The sequence below is a fragment of the Lygodium microphyllum genome, chromosome 24, assembly GCF_053477565.2.
Source record: "Lygodium microphyllum isolate KBCC chromosome 24, Lygodium_microphyllum_v1.1.10, whole genome shotgun sequence".
NCBI classification, from domain to species: domain Eukaryota; kingdom Viridiplantae; phylum Streptophyta; class Polypodiopsida; order Schizaeales; family Lygodiaceae; genus Lygodium; species Lygodium microphyllum.
Window position 1 is genome coordinate 69049200 of NC_141158.1, and position 26873 is coordinate 69076072.

At 41.9% G+C, this 26873-nt stretch overlaps 1 protein-coding gene across 6 annotated transcripts in view; it reads right to left on the reverse strand.

The window, feature by feature from the left end:
* LOC148015211 (uncharacterized) overlaps positions 1 to 26873 on the reverse strand; it is a 90117-nt gene that overhangs the window by 55539 nt on the left and 7705 nt on the right. For all 6 annotated transcript variants that reach the window (XR_015688393.1, XR_015688394.1, XM_087665640.1 and 3 more), the window contains exons 2-4: positions 4531 to 5056; positions 4106 to 4193; positions 3844 to 4025 (exon numbers count right to left, since the gene is read on the reverse strand). Coding sequence is in view for 4 of the 6 variants with exons in the window: in XM_087665640.1 (XP_087521766.1) it covers positions 3844 to 4025; positions 4106 to 4193; positions 4531 to 5056 (796 nt within the window). In the remaining 2 variants the exon portion in view is untranslated. The remainder of the gene's footprint in view (positions 1 to 3843; positions 4026 to 4105; positions 4194 to 4530; positions 5057 to 26873) is intronic.

Below are 26873 nucleotides of genomic sequence, written 5' to 3' on the forward strand. Positions count from 1 at the left end.
TGAAGTGAGTGAAAGCCAATTAAGTGCCCGAATCAAGGGGCAAAATAGATTGAAGACTTGCTGGTCACTTTGGACAGCAAGGGAGTTTGGATTGCGAAGGGGATCGGGAGAATCCCATTGTAAATCAACTTCTTCTTCAATAAAGCTAAAGAAATACCAAAAGGGGCGCCAATTTTGGGGCCAATCAGGTGTGCATTGTCCAAGATCAGTAGGTAAATTTGTATTTTCGGATTTGCATTTATTGTTTGCTGCTGTAATTAAGTTGTAATCAGGGATTCACCACCCATCCACAGAAGGAAGGCTGGTTTCACTGTGTTTCTCCCTGCAAAACCTATTTTCTCTCTAGTCTCTTAGTCATTTCTTTGACACTCCTGCCCTTTGACTACACCCTAGACTGCCGCACTCTCTCTCTTAGCTGATCTGAGCTGAATTAAGTTCATCAAGTCCAATATTCTAGGAGTTGAGACAAGGACTTGGATCCAGCTGCCTCTCCCTCTAGGGCCAAAGATGGAGTTTTATGGCAGCCACTTTCCACATCTCTTTGAGGACGGATTTATTTTCCAATCGTAGTACATAGATACACACCTCTCCTATGATATGTGGGCTGCTATTGGACAGATTCACCTCCCATAGCTAAGGACAACAATAAGCACATGGACAGATATTTCAATATTTAGCCAGTCAAAGATGTATCAGCTCTTTCTGAACAAAGACAGCAAGAGGGCATGGAGGAAATTTCACAGGAGACAACCCCCAATTCAATTGACATCACCTATGGTTTGGCATGAACATGCTAGGGCACTATACGATGTTCCATCACAAGAGCAGATACCCTATCCATCAAACTCTAGGCCAACACAGTGCGGTTTCTTTACGGAAAAGATGGTGAGATATGCCATTCGGAGGTTAAAGAATGGGAGAGCACATGATCAAGATGGCCTTGTGGCAGAGCATTTTGCACATGCATGTTATGCACTGGCCCTTATCTTGGCAAATCTCTTCAATAGAGCCCTATATGAGCGGTTTCCAATATGTTGGTGTGACCACATAATACCCCTATCTTGGCAAATCTCTTCAATAGAGCCCTATGTGAGGGGTTTCCAGTATGTTGGTGTGACCACACAATAGTGCCAATTTTTAAGAGTGGAGATCCATTGGTCACTAACAACTACCACACTATTACGATTGGCCATATGCTAGCAAAGATATATGTCTTTATTGTGGAGCATGAGTTGAGTTGGTGGGCTGAAACAAAGAAAATACGATCTACAAGACAAGCTGGTTTCTGCCACGGATACAATATGCTAGACCGTATGTTCACGCTAAGGGCCTTGATTGAGGAGGAACGATCATAGAGGAAAAAAATATATTGTTGATTTGTGGACCTCCACAAAGCCTTTGATACTGTGCCACGTGCAAGACTCATGCATTTGGGCATGCGTGTACCATGAGATAGTGAGCAACAACTCTTATTTCTCTCACAAGAAAAGTACATCAGCAAAGTACTTGATCGTTTTTCTATGGCTGATGCTAAGCCTCTTGGTATACCTTTTCCACCTTATCTTAAGCTTAGCAAAGCAGATTGCCCAAAAGATGATAAGGCAGCCAGTACTATGAAAGGTGTTCCTTATGCTTCACCTTGTGGTTCACTCATGTATGCTATGGTTGCCACTAGACCTAACATTGCTTATGCAGTGGGAGTTGTAAGTAGGTTCATGTCAAATCCTAGCAAAGCACATTGGGAAGCAGTGAAATGTATCTTACGGTACCTTAAGGGCACACAAAGAAAATGTATTTGCTATGGCAAGGATATGTTAGACCTGTAGGGGTATTGTGATGCAGACATGGCAGGTGACTTGGATATTCGCAAGTCTACTAGTGGGTATATCTTTACCTTGACGGGTGGGGCGGTTTCTTGGTGCTCTAGATTGCAAAAAATAGTAGCACTCTCTACCACTCAGTTTGAATATATTTCAGCCCCTCGTACCAAATTGTGGCTTTTTGGCACTTTAGTTATACCCACGCTACTCTATGGAGCAACCATTTGGGACCCAAGCCTTTATCATACTAGACAAATGCCACTGGACTGGAAGCATAACATTATGATGGTTGTGAACATATGGAAAGACCACTGGTCATGATGATAGCATGAATGAGAAGGGCAAAAGCCTCAGTACCACAGGAGATCATCCGGGCAGAGTTAGGCGCTACACCCATGGTAGTTGAGACATTATTCCAAGCAATTACTTTCCTCCAGAGGATATGGCAGCTCCCTAAAGACCGATATCCTAGACTAGCACTGGAGTCTTCAAGACAGCTTGAAACAAAGGGAGATAGATAGTGTTGATATGCACATATAAGCACGTGGCTGAATTTACATGGCATGAGTACATATAGACTATCACTGTTTGATTACAGCCTCGATTGCCCTACTTTGAGCCTTAGTCGTGCAAAGCTGAATAGTGTGATTAGGGTAGACATCACTAAAGTGGAGATAGAAAGGACTTGGTCCAAGTCCCCCTCTTGCATTAGGCACAAAAACAACACAATACTAATGTCACTTCTTGCAGCTTTCTCATGACGGTTTCATAGTGAGGCCTAGATACATGGATGCTCAACTTTCCCACAGACTCCAAGTTGCTATTGGTCAGATCCGCACCTCATCTCATCATCTAATAATTGAGACAGGTTGATGGAGCCATATTGCAACCAATGAGAGGATGTGCCAACTTTGTGGATGGGAGCCAGAGACGAAGGAGCACTACATTTGTAGATGTGTTGTATACTATGATATCCGAGGCTACTATCATTGCATCTTTAAGGAGGGCTTGGGACCACTAAGACAAGTGATGGACTATGAGGACCAAAGATGTTTGGGCCTTTTCTTGCTAGAGCTCCAACGACACAGAGCATTATTGTTATGGGATAGGAGGCGACCCCAGCATCATCCATCCCTCCAGAGAATAGTTATAGACTACTTCAACGTAGCTGAACCCCCAACCGCAACCACCCCAGACACTACATCTCCTACTGATAGGCGTTGCTGAGATACAGCATCAAGAGGCATCACAGTTGACAGAGCTACAACGCTATGCAAAGCACCACACCCTCGAGTACCTAGTCGGCAACATAGGCGTGACTATATGCGCCACATTCGCATCACAATTGCTTGTTACAAAGGCAGATTGGCACGGTGACTCAGTCGGAGGTAGCTTGCAAAGTCTTGGTGGATTCCATAGATTGAGAGGGAGATACCCTACACTCTTGATCTTTTTAAAGTTAGTTTTTTCCAACTTTTTCAGTTTCCATACTTCGCATTCCTATATACCATGTAAACTTACAAAAAAAAAAAATTCTCTTCTTATCTGATGATAGATGACGATACCAGTTGTATTGGTTATGGTCTCATAGGCCACTCTAGCCTTTTAGAGACATCTCTCTCTCTCTCTCTCTTTTTTCGCAAAGGTAATTGAATTAAGTAAATATTTTACATCAAACCATCAGGTCAGCTTAGAACTCTCTCTCTCTCTCTCTCTCTCTCTCTCTCTCTCTCTCTCTCTCTCTCTACACATTTATATTTATATTTATATTGATAGAGAGAGAGAGAGAGAGAGAGAGAGAGACACACACACACACACACACACAAACATATGCATACATATGTATAAATATATGCATGTATATTAAATGTGTGTGGTGTGTGTGTGTGTGAACAAACAAAATAATTCTTAGGAGACTTGGTTTAGTCATCTCACTAGAAACAAAAGTGCTAACTTGCAACTTAACAATTTTTTCATGAGAACATAGAAAACAAACAGACAAAACTCCAAGTCTTCCAAATACCTCAGTATAAGAAAACGACACAAGCCTGGAGTTTCCAAGCCAACGTAACCCACGAACCGAACTAGTATGAACCAAGAATGAAGATGTAACAGTATTAGCTGCAGCATCAACAAGCTCTAAGGTGCCTCCTTGTGAAGCCAAAGCAACCAATGGAACTGACACTGCTGGTCCATTGCCACCACCTAAGCACACAATACGAGACAGATGTTATGCCTTGTAACAATTTTTGCAATGCAATCTTGGCAATTCACAAAACACCTACCTGTTGAAGTAGCCAATAAAGAAGGGACAGGAACAGCCAAAGTAGTTATCACTGATGAAAGTAGATTCAGCTGACCTGTTAATACTAACTGACCAAACAACAAAAACACTCAGCTAACAGCCTTAAAAGTGAGAACATTTGCACGTGTGCATGTCTGTGTTACCCACAGCACATGTACATAAAAGAGAAAGCAAAGAGAGGAAACAAATATCATAATAATGTATGACATACGAAATAAGACACGTCTCAAGAAAAAGGACAAAAAACAAGACCATCCAGTTAGTAGATTGAACATTGTTTCTCTTTATCAAGTCAATCCAGAACATCTCAGTACAATGTTGCAGAATCTAAGCAACAATGTATACAAGAGCAAATGACCTGTTCTTCAGCATCACAATGTCTCTATACATTATCTGAGAGCACACCTTGAATGTTGGAACAAGCAAATCGGTATCAAGTTTTGTTGAGGAGGTATTCAGTCTTATTGCCTCATCATTCTCGTCTTTTTCCAGTGCTTCACTAGAAGAAGCAACATTACCATTTGCATTTAGAGCTCTGCTTTCTGTGGACCAACCATTGGAGTTAGAAATCAAGGATCTTTCCTTTGTACCAGTAACATAAGTTATAGACCAATGCCAAATCTTTCCATCATCAGAAATAGAAAGAAATGTAGACTCCACTGAAGCCTGCTTGTGATCATTGGACCTAACAGAAGTATCATTTAAAGATGCAGATGATGACACCTTCATGTTAGGTGTAAGACCATGCTTTGCAAATGGATTGAGGTGTGATAAAGGAGAAGAGTTTCCCAACTCCATGTTACTTCCAAGGTTTTCTACCAATATTTGAAATGAACAATCCCGGACAGAAAGGATTGCTGGGGCAGGCACTGATGTTCCCAGTGAAGGCATCAGATTATCCATGTGGCAAAGGGAATACACTTGCTGCTTTCTGCACAAAATAAAAGCCAATTTGAACAATTCAGAAAAGTTAACCCTACAATAGAACATTTTGTAAGCTCCCACACATTAAGTATTGAAAAATAGAAAATCCTGAGACTCTATAGGAGCAAAAAGTAAGCATCTCCGTGCATTGGCATATCTTCTCTGATTTATGAGTCTGGTGTAGTGTGAAAATTGATTAAATGGTTGGTAAAATCAGATAGCTATCTTAATGAAGAAGCATCAGATATTTTAACTCACAAAGAATGCTGTCCCACATTGAAGCATAGGGATTCAGGACTTCAGAACGACCTACAGTTTTAATCTCCCATAAACATAGAGAGAATTTAAACTGAAAGAAAGTAAGGTGAAGAGCAATGTACTGAGAACCACACAAGATCCAAAGTTACTGAAGGAGAAAGGGATAAAAAGTGAGTGGTTACTTCCAAATTGCTGAACATTAAATTTAACAGATCAACTTGCAGTGATCCAACCACAAGTACTTTCTCTTGGAGCTCAACTGTGAAGGCAACCAAGGCCACAAGATGAGAGAGAAAAAAAGAGGAATAGAGCCAAATGACAATGTGCTAATCCATTTCATATGAAAAACGAAAGCATTTATACTCTAGACTCAATTGAAAGCCTTCAAGACCCACATCCAAAAGGAAAGATGCCAGATGACCTGTATTGGACCTTTAGAGCTGCCATAACTAGAAAGAAGAGAGAAAAAAATTTGCCAGTGACTAATCACACAAACTTGCAAAAGTGATGACCACCAAAAAAACTTTGCCTCCCTTTATAAGCACCCAATGCTGCCAACTGAGTTCTGCCTACCTTCTCTCAAAGGTCTGGATGATTGCAAAGGAATTTTGACAAATGGTAGTCCATCCATACAATGAATCAAACACCAAATTAATAAATCCACCAAAGTTAAACCAGGTTAATGACCATCAAGAGTCCATGAGCTTGCAGATCTCAAGTCCAATCAATTGGTCATCTTGTATAAGATTGCAACCATAATGTGGTGGGTAATGTCTATTGCTGCAGCCATTACTAGTTGCTTCAACGTTTCAAGCTTACTCTTCCAAATGATATGAAGACATAAATTCCAACATGTATTTCTTTTTCTAGATACTCTTCAACAAATGTGTCAAGGGTTCTGTTGGGGGGTTAAAGACCGCTTGTGCCTAGCTGCCCACATTTGTACTTACTGTTAAGCAAATCGTGTGCCTTGTACAAATGTTAAGCAAATCGTGTGCCTTGTGTGGTCATCTCCTACCTGCGAGCCTCACAGATGAAGACATTAGGAGCTCTATCATTGTATTTGTCTACCATTTTATGTGTGTTTTAGACACTTTAGATGGAGGGCACATCAGTGCATTTCTTTTTGGGCACTTTTGGAAATTTTAAGGATTTTGAACCTATTTAGGGTTTTGCCACCTTTTGCCTATATATAGGCAACGTGCCCTCCCACTCTAATTATCCATCATTGATCCTTTGTAATTAGCCAGCCCTCCTCATTCTCTCATCCCCCTACTACTATCTAGCGCCCACACTGATGCGTAGAGCTACATGTTCGGGCTGATTGTTGCAGCCTTGTACCTTTAGCCATTGCAATCACATTGTTCCTTCTCTCTTCTGCATTCTTCCTTTGTTTCCTCCTCTCCATGTTCACTTTCCTCTTTACGTTGCGCACTCTCACATGGTAGCAAAGCCATGCGTGGGAGTCGAAGATCTTAAACAGGAGTGTGCTATCTGCAACAAAACTTGTCAGGCCCCATCCATAGGTGTTGCAACCCCTGGGTTTGTCATCAAACAAGGCAAGGTGGCCTGTTTCCACCCTTTTTAGGCTGTGTTTACCAGGGCAGATTGGCATTTTGAACCTAGGCGGCCTTTGACAGGCTGGTTGGCACTAATCCTGCACCCATGCAACGTCAAATAGGCTGGGCAGAAATTCTATTAGCTGTGCAACACCATACAGGCCTGAGTTTTCTGCAAGCAGCCCCCGGCACAGTTGCTGCAGGACCAGTCTCTGCATGACCTGCGTTTTCTACAGGCAGCTCCCCTTGCATCTGCATTTTACAGCAGAGCACCCTCCTTTCTGCTAGGCAGTAAAATTGCAGGCTGGGAGGCAGCTATTCTCTGCTGGGCGGCCTGTTTTTCCAGGTAGACAGACTTCTTTCTGCTATGTTTCACTGCTGGGACCATCCTACTGACCTGGGCAGCCTGTATATAGACATAAGCAGCATATTCTAGGTGCTGGGCAGCCTCTTTGTCAGGCCTAATGCAAGGCAGATCTGCATTTTACAGTGGGCATTGTACTTCCAGGCACTCCTGAGTCCTAGTACTATGCCAGACCCTGGATTAGCTATGTTTACAAGTTGAAGACCTATATTCATCTGCATTTACTGCTCCCTCTTTCTGCTCCACACCAAGTCATCTCTTTCACCTCGGATACTCCCAGCCTACAATATTGTCCATCAACCCTCTTTGATTAGCACACCAACGACCCCATACAAGTGGAGGATATCCTAGTTGTAACATCTTTGTTTTCTTGTAGGTATTTATTGAAAGACATCTATGGCTAACACGTATGCTTTGGGGGCTCATGTGGTTCAAGATGATTCAAACCGACCAACATCCTATCACTCTTTCCTACTATATTCTTCCAAGGTTTCCAATCCCCAATTGGCATTGATGGCATCTCCTAAGCAAGTGCCATTCCTACCCACTCTATCCATGTCCAACAAGTTGGATGGGATGAACTACCCTCTATGGTCATGCCACATGGAGTGCCTCCTTGATGACCATGACCTTTGGGATTGTGTCACTATCCCTATACCCCGACCTACCTTGGATCCTCATGATGGTGTGACCACGGATTCGGCAGCTTTATGGGATTGGTTGAATGCCAAAGCCCGCTCTTTTCTCCCTTTGAGTTGCACAAATTTTGTGCTCATGCATGTTAGATATATCCACACTGCTGCAGAGGTTTGGCAGAGATTGGCATCTCTCTCCTATATCCAAATGTTTGGGCATCGATTATCTCGAGTTGAAGCTCCGACAACTTTTTGTATCCATCAATCACATCCACAAGATGGAGGAGCTTCGGGATGAGCTTGCATCCCTTGGTATGGACATTTCTTCAAAGGACCTAGTTGTGACACTTCTCTCACATCTTCCATTACCGACATATGATGTGTTCTACACTAGTCTACTCACTTCCATGACTGAGAAACTCTCACTTGGGAGGAGCCAGTCCCATTGGTACTTAAGCAAGATACGCACTAGAGTGAGTCAGATTCTTGCGGAGCCCATGCACATGGCCGTGCTTATGTGGCTATAGCTCCAGGTATAAGATCAACCGAGCAGAAGAAAGAAGAGAGGAAGAATCTTCCAACTCTGATACAGATCTTGTGGGAAAGCGTAGAGGATATCCCACGTGTCCTCATTGTGGAAAGACTTCACACCCCAAGGAGAAGTGCTTGAGGAAATACCCTCACCTTCATTTGAGAGTGAAGGGTGGATCTACATCAAAGCCTTCAAAGTTCATCTACCTCTTTTTCATCACCCGCTATTACCACCGAGTCTGTGTTTCTATACATTTATCGAGTGGAGAAGCCTTCTTCAACTATCTCACCTTGTGAGACGCCTTGGCTCATTGATCATGGTGCATCGAGTCCTATGACTTCCCGAGGTGACTTATTGCACAATCTCCATCCGCCAGATGGTATCATCACTACTAGTAACATTTCTTCAGTGCCTATTAGTGGTGTTGGCACCTTGCCTCTCTAGTCTGACCATCCATCAAGCTCCATTCTAGAGACCATACATATTCCAACAGGCCTGGATTTCCATCTTCTCTCAATTTATAGCCTTCCTAGACTCAAGACCCCCGTTGTCTTCATGGAGCCAGCCATATTTGTTAAGGATTCTTCTACAAGAGCCACTTTTGTGACAGCTTGGTAAGAGAAAGGGCTATATGCTCCACTTCCCTTCCATTGTGCAAGGCCCTTCGAGGTAGCTTTCTATTGCCGCACCATTCCCAATTATGCACTATTTATCCCACCGATTCCATCCCATCCCCCACCATCTCCTCTAGTGGTTCCCTAGTACCTCCCATCCCTTTCAAAAGGGGATGATATCGGTGATGCGACTATACATTCCTTGGCCCTCTATGTCTCAAAGGGGGCTTCCCATGACCATGAGGAGTTTCTTCAAGGTTTCTAGTCTACTCTGGGCCTTTCTTTCATGCGGCAACCTCTTTTCTTCACCATCAAGCCACCATGTCCTACCACTTGGCCCTTGGTCCTTGTTGTTTTTGTGCAACTTATAGCGCCTTCGATAGTTCCTTGCTCTCGTCTCATAGTTGAGTTAGAGGCTTGGCTCACCTACCATCGACTAGATTTTTCAAGAGTGATTTGTTCGAGCCCTCTTTGTTTCCATTGCCCTTTGGTGGCCTCCTACCTGATCAAATTTTTATATGGAGAGGAGGTCTTGCTCCTTGGCTGGCTTTCTTCATCAATGGACTTCATCGGCATTGGCACTCTTCTTGATACTCTTGGATCCCTATCTCCTTTGGCCTTCCACCACATCCAAAATCTGAGAGGGAGTGTTAGCAGTCATGTGTATCTTATGTGGTCATCTCTTGCCTATGAGCCTCAATCCGAGTTAGACGAGGACATTGGGAGCTCTGACATTATCTTTCTCTATCATTTTATGTATTTTAGACACTTTAGATGGAGGGCACATTAGTGCATTTCTTTTTGGCCATTTTTAGGGTTTTGACCCTATTTCGGGTTTTGGCCATTTTTAGGGTTTTGACCCTATTTAGGGCTTTGCCACTTTTTGCCTATATTTAGACGGCCTACCCTCCCACTCTCATAATCCATGATTGATCCTTTGTGATCAGCAAACCCGGCTCATTTTCTCATCCCCCTGCTACGGTTTAGCATCCACACTAACGCATAGAGCTACATGTTGGGACCGACTGTTTCAGTCTTGTACCTTCAACCATTGTAGCCACATTGTTCCTTCTCTCTCCTGCATTGATTTTTTGTCTCCTCTCCATGTTCACTTTCCTTTCCGTTGCACACTCTCACACTTACTATCCGCATACCTTTACACTACAGGTGGTGGCCACCCATCACTACCACTTTATTTTTTATTCTTTACGTGACAATAGAATAAGGGAAGGCAAGTCACACATTGTGACTCTTGGAGTTCCCATATACAATCTTGTTCTCTTTTGCTTGAACCTCCATAGCTCTTGCTTTTGCTCGTGCTTCCACTCCTGCTTCACCTGTCAACTTGTATCAAAGCAAGCATTCAAGAAGCTTCTTCAACATTGCATTCAACCCACCTTAGAAGAGCTTGCTTGAAGCTTTTATGGTAGCCACACACCAAGGTATACATCAGTCCCATTGAGCTTCCACTTACTTCAACTTCTTCCACGGTTGCTTTAGGCCTTCAAGGTGTGTATTTGAGCATTGTCAAGTGCCCCATGGTGGCCAATACAATCACAAGAAACCCCTAACCCTGTAAGAACAGCTCACACTATCTATGCCTGCTAATTCAAGCCATGTCCTGCTTCATAAAGGTCATTTGCAGCTCCAGCCTTGGCCTCTAATGCTTCCACAAACACTTGGACATACTCCCCAACATTGAGGGCTGGCATTTGGGCACACATGGAGGTTGAATACCTTCAGCCATTCACTGTGATTCAGGACAAACCTGCTGTAATGCCCTATGGGCAGCATGTATTTGAATGCATATCGCTTATGTAATGCTTATGGTGTCTATGTATTGAATGCCTACATGCTCTTCAGATATGCTACATGGTTACGTTGATGCTTGGCATTGATGTTAATGCCCACGTATGCTTATGTTGAGCTATTCATGTTGAATTTGGGCAATGGGTATTTGCTTCTGTGATTTCTACTTGAGGGCTTGAAGTCATATTGAGGTATGCACTCCCAAATATATACATGATGTATTTTGGGTACTTCAATACTATGAGCTCTATGCATTGAGCTTCCTTTGCTCCTTTGGATACTCCGGATTTTCTCTAGTGGGAGTGCTTGGCATTTTATTCACACAACTTGTTTTTTTGATCAATCGGAGACTCTCTTATGCTTTCTTGGTTTATGCATATGCTGTCATTGCAGAGGTTTATGAGACTATAGGCTGATTTGCCTTTGATTTGGACACCGCTTATTGTTAGTGGGTTATCAGTGGTAGATACATGCTTGGTAGGCATTGTGGTATGCATCTATGTACCTCACACCTTGGATGTTGTGACAGTCTTTGATACTAGGTGGTTTATGCTACACACCTAGCTGCATTATACATCCTGATTGCTACCCGAATTTTCTTGACAGTGGGAGCTCACCCTTTTGTTTGAAGGCACGCACTTGTATTCAACACTCTAGTGCTTCCTTCTTGTGCATAGCGGTGTATTAGCTCTGTCTTCCTCTTGCTACATGCCTTTTGGCTTGGTTTTGGGACTGCTTAGCAGCCCATACACTCTTTGTTTGGCAAACATAATGGCAAGTGCTTTAAATGCTTCCAATGACAGTGCTATCTTCAACATAGAGAAGTTAAGCCTCGATAACTTCCAGTATTGGAAGACTCGATAAAGCAAGTAAAGCCACTGAAATTAGAGGGCATAAAGCCAGAACTTTGCGATGCAGAGGATGGATGTAGAGCAGGCACGCACAAGTAGAGTATCAACTATTACTCTAGGAGACAATACTCATTACGGCTAGCACCTACTAGAGGTAGGATCACAGCACCATCTCATTATTTACAACAAGATGAAAAAACGGCTTGGATCAACAACACTCAATTGCTTCCAACCTACTTGCTCCAACATGGTGGATTATGTACTAGGCTCCATTGTGATGGAACTAGTTAGATCTTTCATCATCCCTCCTTGTCCAATCAGAGTGCATCATATCTACCTATCCCTCACCATATCCTCCTCCTGATGCCCATAGATACTAGCCACCACCCATACCCAACCCACCACTTTTATTTCATGCACAAGCTAGCTGACATATACAATCATCATGTCTATGATAGGCGTACACAATTTAAGCATATTGCTCCCCTAGACACAATCACCTCCCAATTCACCTCCATCCTACACTCAGCCAATCTCCAGAGCTTCCCACACTCCACACACACTAGGAAACATACACTACCTAGGACCATGCCCTAGAATAGGTAGTACTATGATGAGTGCAGGGAGCTATGTAGACACCTCAAGATCTAGAGGACTTGGATCACTTATAGAGAGAGAGGCTCACAGGGCCCAAGCAAATGAGAACCTTGAATTGCTGCAAACAGCAGTCATATGAGAAGGCACAATATTGGGATCTGTATCATTTACTCATGAGCGGAGATGTAGCCACAGCATGGTGCACACTATGGAAGCCACACTGTCCCACAAGCATTAGCAACCCAGAGACATGGCACTCCTAAGCAAAGAGACTATATGATATACCACACCAGCCACATCGGAGCCCTGCCCTACCACATCCACCTTCTTCACACATGATATGGTGAGGAAAGCAAGAGCACCTATAGCAAGGACAATCAATGGATCACATAGGTATACAAGGTATGCACTTCCTTTTGTTAGAGATTGATCATCCCTTGGACTAGCATTCTCACAATAGTACAATACAATTGGTGCAGTTAGTTCTCTCGGATGGACTTACCCATTTCCTGTCAATTAGTTGGGCATGTTCAATAGTCATAGTGTACATATACTTGATTGCGAGAAGGGGTACTGCCGCGTGGCAGCTTAATAGCAGATTGCCGATTTTCTTGGGCTGTGTGCAACCAGTTGGCTGCATTTATTATGGCCACCAGCTGGTCAGCCATATTTTGTTGCTTATTTTGTTGTTTATTATGGCCTGCCTATTTTGTTGCTTGCTTTTGTGCTATTTATAGGCACTTTGTGGCCTGCCCTCCATCACTTGTGTTTCAGGTGTTGGTGAGAGAGATCTGCCTCAAGGAGATACATCAATAGCCCTTGTACATCTGGCCTCTTCATTTGAGCATTCATTGACTGCAGATTTTTGCATTCTTCTCTCTCTTTTCTCTCTCCCTCTTCTCTCTTCTTCATTGTCTTTCAGTCTTGTCCATACGCTTCTGCATTCGCTGCATTCTAACATGGTATCAAAGCAGTGTAGAAGGGTTAATTGATTGTGGGTAGACCTGATCGGGAGGATTCTTCACAACAAAAGTTTGTGTTTTCAGCCTTGGGAGGCTGAGTTGAACAGGTACAGCACAGAGGAGTGAAATCGCTGTTTTTTGCATGTTCTTGCTGTCGCTAAAGGAGGAAAGGCTGTATTTTCAGCCTTTTGCAGCAGATTTTGAGTTTTCATCACCTTAGGCGGGTGAAACTCTTTGAGGATGAGCGGAGGAGGCCTAATAGCACCAACACCATGTGCGGAGTCAGAAGGGCTGCCCTTGTTTTTTATGCGGGTCATTCCATTTACAATGTTGACTGAAAGTGGCATGGACTTTCACACTATTATGGACCGTAAGCTCCCCGTGTTGCCAGCTCTTCCTTCGGATTAGAAGCTTGATGGGGAGAATTACCACATTTGGCGTGTAATGATGCTTGCCATACTGAAGTCCTATGACTTGGCAGAGGTACATGCACATTGGGACAAATTGAATGCTCGCATCCATTCTTTCCTCTCTCTCTTGCACTCCAGTCGTCATTGCTCACATCAAATACTTGACCATGGCAAGAGAGAGATGGCTCGAGCTAGATCAAATGTACAATCCCATGACCGTGATAAAGCAGGTGTCTGAAGGTTCAAATGAGAACCTTGAGTCCTAACAAGTCTTCCTCTATACAGAAGCACGTCAATAAGCTTCAGCAATTGCAAATGCAGGTCCAAAAGGCAAGGAAGGTGATTGCCTCGGAGGACATGGCGATAACTCTTCTCTCACAATTACCGCCCCGATTTAGTGTCTTCTATTCCACCTTGATTGCTTCAGGGTGGACATAGACCCTTAAGTGGAAGGAGTTGGTTCCTACCCTTAAGTGGAAGGAGTTGGTTCCTATGGTCTTGGACCAAGAGGAACAACTCAAAGGTTAGAATGCTCCCAAGTCAAAGACTTTGACCGATCAATCTTCCCAAACAAAAGGAGAAGAATGAAAAGAAGACGAAGAAGGACGAGAAGTCCATATAGGACAAAGGCAAGGAGTCTACTTGCTACATCTATGCCAAGACACATCATTGAAAGAAAGATTGCCCTAACAAGGACAAAAAGGAGAAGTCTACAAAGGACTCACGAGCAGTGGCTGCTCCTTCATCGGGCGTCTTCCTCCATTTGGAGGCAATAGAGGATATTCCCCCCAATACCACTAATAATGATGATGGCCCCATAGTCTTGTGAGTGGATTCTGGACAATGGTGCTTCCCGCCACATGACTCCTTCAGATGGGATTGCTTGTATGCATCCAATGCATGGGAAAATTCTCATAGGTGATAGTTCTTCAGTTCCCATCAAAGGCAAGGGTGATATGCAATTGATTCCAAATGGGCAATGAGGTGCCCCCACATTAGAGGTGCTCTATGTGTGGAGTCTTGGGTATCATCTACTTTCAATGAGCAATATATGTGCTCTTGGTTTGACAATCGAGTTTGATAAGGACTCCTCCTAAGTTCTTGATGGAGTGACTCAACAGGTTTTTTGTGCAAGACATTAGGAGAAAGGAGTCTACAAGACACGGTCTTCTTATACCGTATCTTCTCTTCTTCTTCTTCTTCTTCTTCTTCTTCTTCATAGACTCAAACCAAGCTTCAGCATACTCAGCTTGGCCACTTCAACTACAAGTACCTTCGAAAGGCAACTCATGGTCAGCTGGTGTGTGGGTTGCTAGAGATTGGGGTGAGCCAGCTGCCATGTGTATCTTGCATTTATGGTAAGCAGCATAGAGATGTTATTCCCGATAAGGCTTCATGGTGGGCTAAGGAGCTCTTGGAGCTTGTTTCAACGGACTTATGTGGATCCATGTGGATGCAGTCCCTTCACGAGAGTTTGTATTTTATGCTAATTGTTGATTATTTTAGCAAGATGACATGGGCATGTTTCTTGGCCTTGAAGTCTGAAGCATGCTCACATTTTAAGGATTGATTGATCTTTGAAAAGAACAAACCTGGCAAGAACCTCAAGACCCTGAAAAGAACAAATCTTGTAGGAACCTTGACTCCCTAAATTTTAAGGATTGATTGATCTTTGAAAAGAACAGGTCTAGCAAGAACCTCAAGACCCTTCACGAGAGTTTGTATTTTATGCTAATTGTTGATGATTTTAGCAAGATGACATGGGCATATTTATTGGCCCTGAAGTCCGAAGCATGCTCACATTTTAAGGATTGATTGACCTTTGAAAAGAACAGGTTTGGTAGGAACCTCAAGACCCTGCATTCCGACAAGGGAGGGGAGTTTGTCTCCCAAGAGCTCCTGAGGTGGATCCTCGATCTTCATATTCATTATCCAAGTATTGGAGATTGGGCTTTGGTTCTTACAAGATGGACAAATTCGGATTGGATCAAAGATGTTGACCAACAAAGGTCAACAACAAGATATTGATTTACTTTGGTTGCAGGTGTTATCTCGTGGGGTAGCAAGAAGCAACCCACAATTGCCCAAAGGTGGAGTATTGAGCGGCATCTTCTATCACATATGAGTTAGTGTAGCTCTGGAGGTTACTAAGAGAGCTTGGCTACCCTTAGAATGAGATTACATCGCTTTGGCATGGAACCCTGTGTTTCATGCTAGATACAAGCACATTGAAATATGGTATGATTTCATTCGAGAGAAGATCTTGGATGAGACTATTGTTGTGGTTTACTGCATATTCAGCTTTAGATTTCTGTGAGAATGCTATTTCTTGGTGCTTCAAATATTGCCGTTTCAGAGAGGAGTGCCATACGGCGAAAGAAAAAGAAGATTGTTTTATTATTGTGGCAAGAAGAGACACCTCAGGAAGAACTGCAAGACATTAGCAACTTTACAGTAGGAGCAAGCGCGGACGATGACAAAGAGTGACGACTCTCTCGGCAAGTCTTCCTCATCTCCAAGTCTAGGTCTAGGCTCTAACTATGTGGCCCCGATGATGGCTGCAAGGGCCTCCCTTCCAAGGTTAGCACAAATGATGCGATTATCCCTCAACTCTCTAGTGCCAGAGAGGGAGTGTGAGAGGGTGATGAGATAGGGTCAAAGAACCTCATCTATACATGTATATAGGCACACAAGTTCTCGAGAGGGGTTTTCCTGACGCATCAACCAAGGTCTGGCAAGCTCAAATCCTAGAGCTGGGATTGACATACAAGTTCATGATGAGTTGGTTATTTGACAGAGAGTGGGATTGGCTCCTAGTCCGAGGTCACATGAGGGGACACTTTAGCAGTCTTGGCCAAAGGCAGGTAATCCATGGTCACATATGTTGAAAGGCATTTTTTACAAGCTAGTCTCGTATACTACTACAAGGCACTATTGACAAATATTGAGAGCTGCTATGATTTTTCTCTATTTTCAAGCGTTGATACGATCGACATCGACATTAGGTTCTCTCCAAAGCACCTTGGTGGTAGCTTGTACACCCACTACTTGGGTATTCATGGTTCCACTCTAGTGGTCCTTGTTGTATATACTATGATGGTACCTTATAATTGTATATTCTATTGTATCAGATCATCCATGATCTCAGAGAGGATATTAGCAGATGTCAACTCATGTTTGAGTCTGTGCATGCCAGAGAGGACTAGGCATATTTTAGATATTTTAGGCATTTTTTATTTTATCATTTTGACAATGTTTATAGCATTTATTGCTGGTCGACCAGCATTTAATGCTGGCCAACCTAACATGATTTATGACATTATTTTTGCCTATTTATTCAAGCTCCTCCTCCACATCCATTATGCATCATCTATCATTCATCATCTGACAAATTCTAGTGAAGCGAGAGGAGCAAGTGTCAATGCCTTCATAGCCGATGACTCACATTGGTTCTCTACTGTCTCATATCTTGATATATCAATTCCATTTTCCGAGTATCTCTTTGCTTCTAAGTTCTTTGTGCAATGTTTTTTTCTTTTGCAATGTTTCTCTTTCTCTTTCCTTTGTCTCTTGTGTTCAGCAATCTATTACAGCAGTTTTCCACACTTCCCTCACTGCATCCACTTCCGATACAAAGAGTCTTCAAACTATCATGGAGTCCACAGACCATACAAGATCTCGCGAGCCGAATATGATCTCATCCCTATGTATCAAGCTCAATAGCAAATTAAAGGTAAACTTGAGTTTTCCCCTTTAGATTTGGTGCATCTGTCTAATGATTTTGCAAGAAGAGTGGAAGCTCCACAAAGGATTGATCACCCTGACGTGGAAACTCGTGTCACAAGGAAGTGAAAATTTGATGCTTTGCTTATTTTTAATTGACATTTGATTAAAGGATTAATCAAATGTGCAATTAAAAGACGCACGTGTTGCACATGTGAGGTGCAAGCTACTTTTTCATGTGAGGTGCAAGCTACTTTTTCACAGTTGAAGACCGAAGGACCCTATGAAAAAGATGGGTGTCAAAGGCAAAAGTTGTAACAAGTTACACTTGCTAAATTCTAGGTGAATTTTGGTGTCAATTTGCCCCTAGGACCATTAATTGGCCATTAAGTGTCACTGGTGACACTAGGGACTAGGCATTAATTAATGGATTAATGCTTGTCCAAGGATCAATTAATGCATGGGACCACTTTGGGTTGCAAATGGCCTAGCCAATTAATTTTGGATGGGCAAGGTCAATTTTCTGGGCATGGATTAAGGACTGAATTAATTTTCAGAATTAATTAATTTTGAAAATTAATTAAATGGCTGGAAATTGCTAAAAATGGATTAAGAAAGCTGCCACTTGGCAAAACTTTCCCATGCAAGTGGGGGAAAGGCTAAATAGGGCTGAAGGGAGAGGCAAATCTCGTTTTTTCATTTTGGAGCTGTTGGAAAGAGGTGTTGGACTGTTGCTGCCAGCTTTTGGGGCCATTTCCCAGCCATTGGAGACCATTTTGGTGATGGAGATTGCATATTCTTAACCTTGGGAAGCTGGCAATTGCTGTTGATGCACTTTCTCCTGAAGATCACAGTCTTTGATGCTCCTATTGCTGTTGGTGCATCCGTTTGGGGCTGTTACAAGAGGGCAGCAGCTGATTTTGATCAGTTTTTCGTGACAAATCTCAGAATTTTCTCTCTCTACAGCATTCTCTCATCTCCTTCTGCCTATGCTCAGCCATTCTCAGCAATTCTTAGCCATTTGGAGGAGACTTCAGCCATTTTTGGTGGGCTGATCTGTAATTTCTGCAGTAAACCCTAATTTATAGCAGAGATTAGGGTTTAGCAACCACCTTGGGATCCATGCCAGAGATTGAAGGCTCAAGGGACTGAAATCAGCAGCTGATAATTGAAGATTATCAAGGGATTTCAAGAGCCAGCCCATCCCAAATTGATTTGGGGCAACATTTGGCCAGCCAAGGGTCAAATTGGAGAAAAAGTCCTGGGTGAAACAAGGGGCAAATGACCCAAAAGGCTTGCTAGACATTTATGACAGCAAGAGCAATTGGTTAGCAGGAGGAGATTGAAGAATCTAGAATGTTATGGTAAAGTGTGTATTTCATTTTATGTGCATTTACTTATTGCTGTAATTAACTCTTAAATCAGGTTATCACCACCCATTCCAAGAAGGAAGGCTGGTTTCACTCGCATGGCGTACAAACCATTTCCCTCTCTATCACAATCATCTCCATCACTACCTCTTTCATCTTTTCCATAAAATTCTCCATCTTTATTTGCTTCTATGTCCAGTAAGCATGCTACTACTTCTCAACCTTTTGATTTTACTTCCTCTTTTCCGCAAGATATCAGTGATGCTAAAGATAAAGGAACTCTTCATACCAAGTATTAGTTCATAAGCCCTGAAGAAGACAAATTTTTATTTCTGAACTTAAGAAAAGGTAAGCAAAATTTGCAAGAGTCTATAGTGAGTGCTCCTTCATCTTTTCCTTCCTCTTTTACATCTCGTGATCAATATGATTTTGGTGATTTATCTATTTCTTCATTTGCATTTAATGGATAAAAGAAACCTAACACATTTCCCACAACTACTCAAATGACAAATCCATTTAATCTCCCACCCATCCCACCCATTAGTTCTATTGTACCTTCATTTCAACCTTTATTAAGTGCACCATACATGTCTTCTCACATCACACCTAGGGGTCCTTTTGTGAGAGTGCGCAACGGAAGAGAAACACAAACACAGAGAGAAGCATAGAGAGAGAGAGAGAGAGAGAGAGAGAGAGAGAGGAAGCTAAAGATAAGGGAAGAATATTACATTGACTGAAGAAGAATGCTAATACAACGATGATAGATTTATCAGCCCTTGCACGCAGCCCAAAGCATCAGTGAGGGCACCAGATCAGGCTAGTGATGATGGCAGCACCAAGCACAGAGAGTCAGAGTGTTGGAGTATGCATCTACAAAGGAAATACTTGAGACTAAAGAGTATGTGTGTCTTCCAAGTGGGGGGCGCAGCTATAAATAGCAGGAGCACCAAAAAACTCGCCGACCTAATCTAGGAGAGGCCATAAATGCTGGCCGACCAGCATTAAATGTTAGTCACATAGAAAAAAATACCAAAAAAATAAGAAACACCCCCAAAAAATCCCATATGGCAATGGCAATGTTTGGAAGGTATAGGCAAGTTGTGAAAGACAATAACTGGCCTACGAATGCACACAAGAAGCCGACAAATAAAGAAAATGCACCTAAGCTGCCTGAGCTCCTATGTCTCTGTCAAACTCCAACATGAGCTCACAACCAGGAGATGGCAGGCCGACACGACTAACACAAGCAGGCTAACACCTTCACCTTTAGGCACACCTTTTAGGACCTCGTCTTTTTCCCAACCGAGTGTATCTCCATTATAGAGGTTCATCCTCCCATCCCTACCCTTTCGAGTTTTTCACAGCTTAGAAATGCCACCCAACCACTACGAAGTGTGGATCGGTTGGTACCACAATTTGCCTCCATGGCATTAGCTAAGGGGCCTTTTGGTCATTTTGTTGTGCACCCACCAACCATTGGATAGAATTTAATGTCCTAGTGCTTCCACCTCCACTAGCACTATATGGAAACATTCATGTTCCAATGCCTCCGTATCAATCGGCACCCATTAGACGTTGGAGAGAACCTGATGTCAATGTCGATTGTACAAGCCTCTCAAAACAAAGAAGAGTCATAACAGATCTCTGTGTCCGTCAATAGTGCCTCACAGTAGCATACAAGACCATTGTGCCAAAAATGCCTCTAAACATATGTGACCATGGATTTGCCACCTTTGGCTAAGACCACCAAAGTATCCCCTCATGTGAGCTCGGACTAGGAGCCAATCTCGCTCTCTGTCAAAGAAACAACTCATCATGAACACGGATGTCAATCCCAACTCTTGGATTTGAACCTGTCAAACTTCAACCGATGCGTCTGGACCATCTCTCTATGGAACCTGTGCACCTGTATACCTATATAGATGAGGCTCAGCTACCCCATCTCACCACCCTCTCACACTCTCTTTGGCACTAAAGAGTTGACTCGTGAGGGATGACCCCATCACTTGGACTAGAAAGCAGTAGAGGAAGGGGCTACCAAGCTCTTCCCTCGATCTGAAGAAGCAGATCCCTTCCGCGCCTTGGACTTCTTCTTGGCTAGAGAATCGAAATAGTTTGCGTCAAAGACGTTCGCATCTCACTTCTTCTTCTTCCCCTTCTTTCGTGAAGGTTGTTAACTCCTTGCAGTCCTTCCGCAAGTGGCCCTTCTTACCATAGTGATAACACTGGGCCTTCGACTTCTTTTTCCTTGCACCCCTCTCTGAAGCTATAAAGGCCTCACTGGAACCTCTAGAATGTGATGGAAGCTTGCCTTGTGAACGCAAGGATGCCTCATACTTAAGCAGCATCGATGACATATGTGAAAAGCTCGCACGCGTAGAGGATGTCTATGTCCACAAAGCATTCACCACTCCATCAAACTCCGAGGAAAGCTTGTAAAGTACCGTTTCCACTAGATGTGCCTCAAGAAGAGTGAACTATATGTGTCAAAGTGGATCCTATACCTATGTAACATGGAGTGAAAATGACTAAATGGTGTCCTTTGGCTAAAGCTTCATCTGCTGAAGCTGTCCATAAAATGTCACAACAAGCATAGGGGGAGGGAGGTGCCTTGTACAACAACTAAAGCTTCGATCATACTTCTGGTGATATCCTACAAGAGGTAATCGCTGGTAGAACTTCTTTAGAAATACACCGAAGCAATGCAAAATATACACGTGCATCGTCCAAATCCCATGCAAGCATAACTTCCTCATGGTTATCCTCATCAAAATTATTGGAAAGAGGAAAAGGACGTTGAGGCCGAGAAATAGCTCCACATACGATGAAATCCACTTCTGCACAAACCAGGCTTTCATCACACGACTCCATGTAAGATAGTCAAGTCCATGTAACTTATCATCTATAGAAGTGCACAGAGTAGCCATTTGGAGAAGAGAAGAAGAGAAGATAGAGAATAGAAGGTGATAGATGACGAAGAGTCAGAAAACTCAAAAACGATGGAAAGCACGAGTATCCTTCACCTCCCAGCCACGCCTAGATAAGTGCTGGCCCTCTAACCTGATCCCTTTGCCAGCCGTCAACTTCCTGGAGTCCTACTATTCCTGGACTCCCTTACTCTCTAGGCTCCCCTTAACCCCGTTCGGGCGCCCAAAAGCCCGGACGGTCATTCTCGTGCATGTTCCCCTAGATTTACCTTAATGTGACATTAAATATCACTTTTAATGTCACATTCCACATTTATGACCTTAATGTGACATTAAATATCACTTTTAATGTCACATTAATGTCACATTTCCTTCCCCTTAAGAATCGGTTTCGTCCTCGAAAACGATACTTGGAAGGTCTAACTGTAAATTGGGAAACCTTTTCTTTAAAGTACTTACTCGCTCCCATGTTGAGCTTTCTTCTGAACAATCTTTCCACTTAACCAAACATTCTTGATAAATAGTATTCCTCGTTCGTCTATTACGAACATTTAATATTTTTTCTGGTTCATGTGGATTAGATTGGTCATAGAATAACTCCTCAATATCATGATTTAAGATTAGATTATCCAAATCACCCAGCTTCTTCCTTAATTTGCTTACATGAAAAACTGGATGTATTTTACTACCAGCAGGTAGTTGGAGCTTGTAAGCCAATTCTCCCACCCTTTTAAGTATTATGAAAGGACCACAATACCTTGGTGAAAGCTTTGGACAATGTCCCTTTTTCATAGTTTTAGTTTGTTCAGGCACCTTAAGATAGACCAATTCTCCTTCTTCAAAGAAGATGTCTCTTCGGTGAGGATCTGCATATGCTCTAGCTCGATTTTGAGCTTTTTTAATATTTTCTTGAGCAAATTTTAACATACTATTCATATCCTCCAAAAAATCTTTAGCTGCCTGAACCTTTTCCTTATGCAGTCCTACTGCAAAAGGAGCTCTGGGCTGAAACCCATACATTAACATAAATGGACTATATCCAGTGGAAGAGTGCTTGGCACTGTTATATGCAAACTCTGCTATCGGTAAATACTCTTCCCAATTAGTTTGCCTTTTGCTTACATATGCCCTAAGCATATCTTCAAGAATTTCGTTAACCCTTTCAGTTTGCCCATCTGTTTGCGGGTGATCCGCCGTACTCATGCTAAGTTTAGTATCCAATTTCCTAAATACCGCACGCCAAAAATGGCTATCAAATTTTCTATCCCGATCAGAAACTATATTTGCCGGAAGGCCACACAATCGGTATATGTTCTCTACGAACAATCTAGCCAATTCTGGTGTTTTAACATCAGTTGAAGTTGGAATAAACCTAGCCATCTTGGTTAACCTATCCACAATCACCCACACAGAGTCGTGCCCCCTCTGTGTTCTAGGTAAAGCAACAATAAAGTCCATGGAGATACTCTCCCATTTTCCCGAAGGAATTTCTAATGGATGGAGAAGTCCTCCCATTTTTAATTTTTCAGCTTTATTAACCTGGCATTTATTACATTTGACCACATAGTCAAGGACGTCCTTATTCATTCCAGGCCAATAGAACTGCCTTTTAATAAGACTATAAGTCTTATTAACTCCTGGATGTCCCGCACTAGGGGTATCATGACACTCAAAGAGTATCTGGCGCCTTATTTCTATATCTTTCGGGACACATACCCTACCCTTGTAGAGTAAATAACCATTATCAATGGTAAAATTCTTCCACTTGAATCCAGTTTGGCAACCCCTGATGCTCCATTTCCTTGTTGAACATCCTCAGATATTCCTTCCTCAGTAGAAGCACTTTCAGTTGGATCCCCATTTTTTATTGCTTCCCATATGTTGGAATATGCCGGATCAACCTGGCATTTCCCTTTTAAAGATTCAAGCAAATTGGAAGTGAACTGAGTAAAACTCAATTCATTAATGATGGGCATTCTGCTGAGTGCATCAGCTACTATATTATACTTTCCTTTTCTATATCTGATCTCATAGTCGAACTCTTGGAGGAGTTCGGCCCATCTGGCTTTACGCCCGTGTAAATCTGGCTGATCATTAAGCCACTTAATGCTTTCATGATCCGATAAAATCAAAAGTTTGGCACCATACAAATAGTGCCTCCATTTCTTCATTGCATGTACTATTGCATACAGCTCCCTCTCATAAACAGAATAATTCTGTTTTGCACGATCTAATTTCTTGCTTTCAAAAGCAACTGGTCAACCTTCTTGTAATAAGACCGCGCCTATTGCCTTATCACTGGCATCAGCTTCAACCACAAATGGTTTATTGGGATCCACTATTAATAATACTGGAGCTGTAGCAATAGCTACCTTAAGTTTTTGAAAACTTTCATTTTGGTCTGTTCCCCAATTAAAACTTTTCCCTTTCCCTTTAAGTTGGTCTGTCATTGGAGCAGCTATTTTGGCATAATCTCGAATGAATCTACGATAAAATCCAGACAAACCTAGAAAGATCTGCAGCTCTTCCAAGTTCCTTGGAGGTGGCCATTCAATAATTGCCCTTACTTTTTCTGGATCCATGTTGATTCCCTCTTTCGAGATTATATGCCCTAAATATTTGACCTCTTGTGCAAAGAATTCACATTTAGTTTTCTTTGCATAAAGGGAATGTGTTCTTAACAGTTGGAATACTAATTGTAAGTGTTCCAAATGTTCTTCTCTTGATTTACTAAAGATCAAGATATCATCCAAGACTACTACAAAATGTCCTAGATAGGGCCGTAAAACACTATTCATCAGCTTCATAAAGGTAGCTCGTGCATTAGTGAGGCCAAAAGGCATCACCAAAAAATCATAATGCCCGTATCTAGTACGAAATGCCGTCTTGGGAACATCTTGTGCCTTAATTCTTATTTGGTGATAACCTGATCTTAAGTCTATCTTTGTGAAGAATTTTGCCCCTTGCAATTGATCAAAAAGATCTTCCATTCTAGGCATAGGAAATTTATTCTTCACCGTTATTTTATTAAGTGCTCTATAGTCAACACAAAGTCGCATAGAACCATCTTTTTTCTTTACCAATAAAATTGGTGAAGCCCAAGGTGAATTACTGGGTTGAATAAACCCTTTATCCAGGTAATCCTTAATTTGTTTTTCAACTTCTTGATGCTGTGTTTCACTTAACCTATACGGTGGTTTTGAAATTGGGTGTGTATCCTTATTTATATCAATTGGGTGATTTATTTCACCCCTATCTGGTGGAAGGCCACTTGGTAAATCAGAAGGAAACACATCTTTAAAATCATCTAACAAACTGTTCAATTCATTATTAACATTTAACTCACAAACATAAGAAAATTGTTGTTTTATATTACAGAAAGTAAAAGTATTCTGTACAGGAAGAGACCATAGCATATATACCTCACAAACTTCCTTCTTTATCAGCTTTTGAACTTCAGTAAAACACAGCAAAGGATTATCAGATACTTCATGTTCACCTTGAATGACAAAAGTCTTACCATCCCTTTCAAATTCCAATGTATTATGGTGATAGCTACGTTTTAAGGATGGTTCCAATCCCCATAGCCACTCCCTCCCTAGAGCAATATCAGCTCTTTCCATGTTCATTATTTGGAAATCAAGCTTATATTTATATCCTTGAATCTCGATTTCCAAATTGGATACCATTGTATCCCATATTTTATTGTCTTGGCCTTGCATCATACGAACAACATATTGATGCTCACTATTTTGTTGGGGAAGTTTCAATTTTTTGACAAGTGCATAATTTATAAAATTATGTGTGGCAGAGTCATCAATCATGACTCTAACCCGTTTTCCAGCTACTATCAATCCATGTACTCTAAGTAAATCATGTGGCCCAAAAGTAGGCTACCACATAGAAGTTGACATACAACACTTATGTTGTACATCCATGTGCAAGACCTCTAAAGATTTATACTTTTCATGGCCCTTTAATTCTAAGGTCTACACTACATGGATTTGTTTTTCTTTTCCCTTGCCCTTGTCCTTTCCTTTGTCTTCCCCCTTTTTCTTTTGAGGGCAATTCCAAGCAGCATGGTTAGGGGATAGGCAATTAAAACACAATTTTTCTTTTTTGGCCTTATCAAAGTCATCAGGACTTAACTTTGGCCTCATATATGGTTTCTTTTCAAAAGGTTGTTTTCTACCCTTGAAAAATGGCATTTTCCTTTTAAATTTGCCCACAAATTTTGAGGTGTCCAATTCCTTAGACTTGGGCTCCATATCAGTGAGACTAGTGAGTGTACTTGGACGCGTACTATCTTCATAAATTAATGCAAATTTAATTGCCTCTTCAAGCGTCTTAGGTAAACTCCGTTTTACTTCCTTATTACAGGCTTTATCCAGTCCCCTAATGAATCCTCTTGTTTTTTGGAATTCATCAATTCCTTCCAGTTTGAGGATTATCTCACGATATTCCTCCAGATATGTCAGTAGGGGTCGTCCCTTTTGTCTGACATAATCCCAATCTTCCCAATTTCGTTCCATTTCATTTTCAGGAAGAAATTCTTTTAAAAAGACGGATTCAAATTGAGCCCAAGTTTCAGGTATTTTATTCGCCTCCTTTAAAGTTCGCCACCACTTATATGCTTTAGGCCCCAAAGTTAAACTAGCCTCCAGTGCTTGGAGATGTGGTGGGGTATTTTTTAATTTATGTAAATCTTCCCATTTTTGGAGGAAATTAAAGATTGTATCTTTATTCCTATCTTTTTCCTCCCCGTAAAATTGAGGTGGTTTCATATCCTTTAAAACCGGATTATCCCTCAATTTATGATAAGTTTGGGGTTCTTTAGGATCTCGCATAGTCACATCTAAATCTTTCGATGAAGATGGGACATCTGAGATTTCTATCTTATTTTTATCTTTTTCCAACAATAAAGTTAACTGAGATTTTATTTCAGTAAGTGTTTGAGTTAAAAATTCCATTTGAACCCCCTGAGTTTGCACACGAGCAGAAAGATCATCGAATTGCTCTCTCATGGCAAAAAATTCTTCCCATTGTTCTTCTTGTATGTCTGGTTCATGGGGATCTACCATAGGTTGATCCCCGGAACTAGAACTTTCCATTACCCTTTCTTTCCCTTTTTCTGCCATTAATACACTGGAATTGGAAAGCAAAAATAAGAAATTTGCATACAAGTAAAGTACTTCCCTGATTTTTAATGGCAA